The sequence below is a fragment of the Pteropus vampyrus genome, unplaced genomic scaffold, assembly GCF_000151845.1.
Source record: "Pteropus vampyrus isolate Shadow unplaced genomic scaffold, Pvam_2.0 Scaffold16, whole genome shotgun sequence".
Taxonomy (NCBI): Eukaryota; Metazoa; Chordata; class Mammalia; order Chiroptera; family Pteropodidae; genus Pteropus; species Pteropus vampyrus.
This window is the reverse complement of record NW_011888797.1, coordinates 11,703,306-11,706,636: the sequence shown is the minus strand read 5'-3', so window position 1 is coordinate 11,706,636 and position 3,331 is coordinate 11,703,306. Positions and strand designations below refer to the sequence as shown.

At 58.7% G+C, this 3,331-nt stretch overlaps 1 protein-coding gene across 1 annotated transcript; it reads right to left on the bottom strand.

Moving 5' to 3' along the window:
- Positions 1–2: 2 nt before the first annotated feature.
- Positions 3–2,049, bottom strand: LOC111735996 (DNA dC->dU-editing enzyme APOBEC-3G-like; the record flags this gene model as incomplete). The annotated part of the gene is made up of 3 exons (XM_023527465.1): positions 2,019–2,049; positions 1,341–1,485; positions 3–140 (listed from the first exon to the last, which is right to left on the bottom strand). Coding segments are annotated over exons 1-3 (312 nt in total), but the record flags the coding sequence as incomplete, so codon positions are not given.
- Between the last annotated feature and the right edge of the window lie 1,282 nt (positions 2,050–3,331).

Here is a 3,331-nt window from a genome sequence, read left to right as displayed (position 1 = left end):
TCATCGGCACAGTCTGGGCAGGGGCTCCAGGAGATGAAAACAGTGACCCTGTAGCGCAGCTCCGTGTCCAGATTCCAAGAAGCCATCCGCTCCAGGAAGATCGGCTCTGCGTGACGCCGTTCCCATCTCCAGGGACTACTCTGGACACAGAAGAGAGAGAAAAGTGTTCTGTCATTGACTGTGACCAGGGGGAAGATGGGACCAGGGTGAGGCAGGTGGGGCACAGGCCTCCAGCACAAAATAGATGGGGAAACACAGCTCAGCATCAAAATGAATGATATTTCAAGGCAGGATTGACATGGTCAAATGTGAGACCAGCCTCACGATAAACAATATCAGCATTTTACCAAGGGCTCGATCAGCAGAGGTGACTTTCTAATAGACATCAGCAAACGATGGCTCCTCGTGGCTCTGTAACTGATCGATCCTCATTTACGTTGTTGATATTTCCTTCATCGTGGAATTCGCATTAATTTTAATTTTTAAACTATTGCATTAACTACGACGCATCTTGAATCCCCAGTGTGTGTAGCTCCTCTAAGTTAGTGCCCGAGGTCTCTGCCTGCAGGAGCCCCACCTAGTCTGGCCCTGCAGGGAGGAGGTGAAGGCCTGAGGACGGAGGGAGAAGGCCAGGTGAGCTCCAGAGTCATGAGCCTGATGCCACAGAAGTGGGTGCTTCTCTCAGGGGGGATTTACCCAGCTCTCCACCTACTTCCCTGTCCCCACGTCCACCTGTGCGCCAACACCTCTGCAGGCTTCTACTCTGGGCCACGCCTTGTGCTGAGCGCAGTCGAGACACTCTGCTGAAAGGGCTCACTCTGCCAGAGGAATGGGGTGAGGGGCGCCAAGGGCGTGGTGTCTGGGAAATTAGATGAATGTCATGTGCAGTTCATAGCATCACAGAGGTTTGCCCAACCTTTAGAAGGAAGGATTTGCAAGCCGGGACTCAGGTACGATGACGAATCCTGCCAACTGGGCTAGTACAGAGCCCGTGGCGGGTGTGTCCGGGAACCTGGGGGTCAGTGGGGTGCCCCTGGGCCAAGCGCAGCAGGCAATGCAGTTGCGTGACCAGCACCCTGGCCAAGATCTCCCGGGAGTGACCGGAAGGACAGACAGGGAGAATTTGGGCTCTCTGGACATTCCCAGTGACCATGTGGCTGGTTTACAATGTGTGGCTCAAAGCCAACCATCACAGCAGAAGCTGCCCCACCTGACTCTAGACAGAGCCACAGCACCTGCGGAGACCAATAGCGACGGGTTGGAGGACAGCCCGTGTGCACTGAGAACCTTCTCCCTGAACATCCCAGGATCAGGGTGTCCTGCCTGCTTTGGTCAGTCACCTTGTTGCGCAGGAAGCCCTTGTACTCATCCAGTGGGATCCAGAGGTCGTCCTGCATGCGGTCCACCTCATAGCACAGGTAAGTCTCGTGCAGGTAATTCAGATGACTGAAGTTATGAAGAAAGGTCTGTTTATTCACCAGGGGTCTGTGGACACAGGAGGGGGGAACCCAGAGACATGGAGCACGTCCTTGTGCTCCCCTCCTCCACCCCAAACCTCTTCCCCTTCACTCCTATCTCCCCATGTACTCCACATCTCAGCCAGACCCATAGAGGATGGGCGTCCACTCGCTTTCCTAGAGCCACCTGCCCTCCTCTCTAACCCCACCCGAGGCTCCTGGAGAAACCAGCCCGGTCATTTCGTCAGGTTCGGCCACCAGGGGCAGTGCACGGTGTCAGAGCCTCTGTCGAGGCTCCCCCTGCACTGGGCTGGTCACCGCTCCTGGCATCGCCATCTCACGATTGTCCCGCTGGCCCATGTCCCTGCTTTTTCTGAACACTTGGCACCCTTTCCTCTTGGGACAGGCAGAGTGCCCATCTGCCAAGAGGTCCTAGATGGACACAGAAGGTCCATTAGGAGGGAGGGGCCAGCAGAGAAGCCCCTTTGGTACAGCGAGTCCCCATCAGGGAACCTGGAGGAGGGGCTCAGGAGTTGGGGTGTTGCAGGGGCCGGGTGATACCTGGCCTCGGGTGCTGGGCCGGCCGGCATGTCTCAGTCCCTTCGCCGTCCTCTGCTTCTCCTCCTGGTCACAGCCAATGTCCTCCTCCTGTGACACTCTGCGGGACTCAGGCTCCTTATATGCCATCAAGCACCTGGAAGTTGCTGAATTGGCACGCTGGACCCCACCCCTTCATGACCTCAGGCCACCGATGCCACCCACATGTGTGTAACACAAACAGGAACTTCTCTGTCCAAATGTGTCATCCCGATGCCGTCGGGGACAAGTTAACTTTTGATTTCTCTCTTCTGACAAAAGCCCTACCTGATGCCACGAGGACTGACCATGGGCAGATGAAGCCTCGGAGGCTAGGGTCAGTCTGGGCAGCATGGCACAGCAAGACAGGAGGAGACAGGGCAGCTGAGAGGCCCTGTTCATGCCTGAGGAGGCCCAGGAGTGAGACACAGAGCCCCAGTCCAGGCTCCCTGGGGCCTGCTGCATGGAGGATCCGTGGGCTGTGAGCCAGGAGGGAGATTCTGCTCTGAGAGGCAGCAGACGACCTTCATCTCGGTCTAGGAAGGGCCGAGAGGGGCCCAACCTGTGCCCAGCTCTCCTTAGCAACGCATCACATAAGCATAAGAACCTGGACATGATGCGTTTTTATGCCCATTAAGCAGGGGAGAGAACGGGCTCTGAGAGGGAACAGGGCTTGACGGGGATGCCCAGGGAGCAGAGGGGAGCAGGGCTGCCCACCGCCCAGAAAGGGAGGCCACCCGTGCTCCTTCTCTCCACCACCAGGCCGTGAGGAATGTGGGGGCCGTCGAATTCCAGGTTCGGCGGTGAGCCTGAGACCTAGCTGGCTGTGCTTGTCCCCCAGGGCTGCCCCTCTGTCCCATCAACTCCCCATCCTGGCTCCTGTCAGAACTTCCTGTGCTGGCCCAGTGCTCCCACCCAGGGGATGCGCCCAATGTGGGGAGAGCCGGGCCGGAATCCCGATCGCACCCTGGCCTCCGGCACGGAGAACCACACTGCTCGCCCTCCCGGGCTGGCCCGTCACTGCCTTAGGGTGCACCCTCAGCGCAGCATCCCGTCTTCTCCACGGCCCCCTCCACCGCACCCATGGGGGCCTCCCCTGGCTCTGCACTGTGCCCCTCCCGTGCCCTCTGTCCTCTCGACCTTGGTCCCCCTGGACCAGAGAGCAGCCCCTGGTGGGCGGCCTGAGTGCTTTTCGAGTGAGAACTCACCCGGCACGTGTCACGTGTGTCCCACTGGTGGCCATACTTCCCAGGTCTCAGGCTCCACACCAACACGCCCGCCACCCCCAGGAGTTGCCA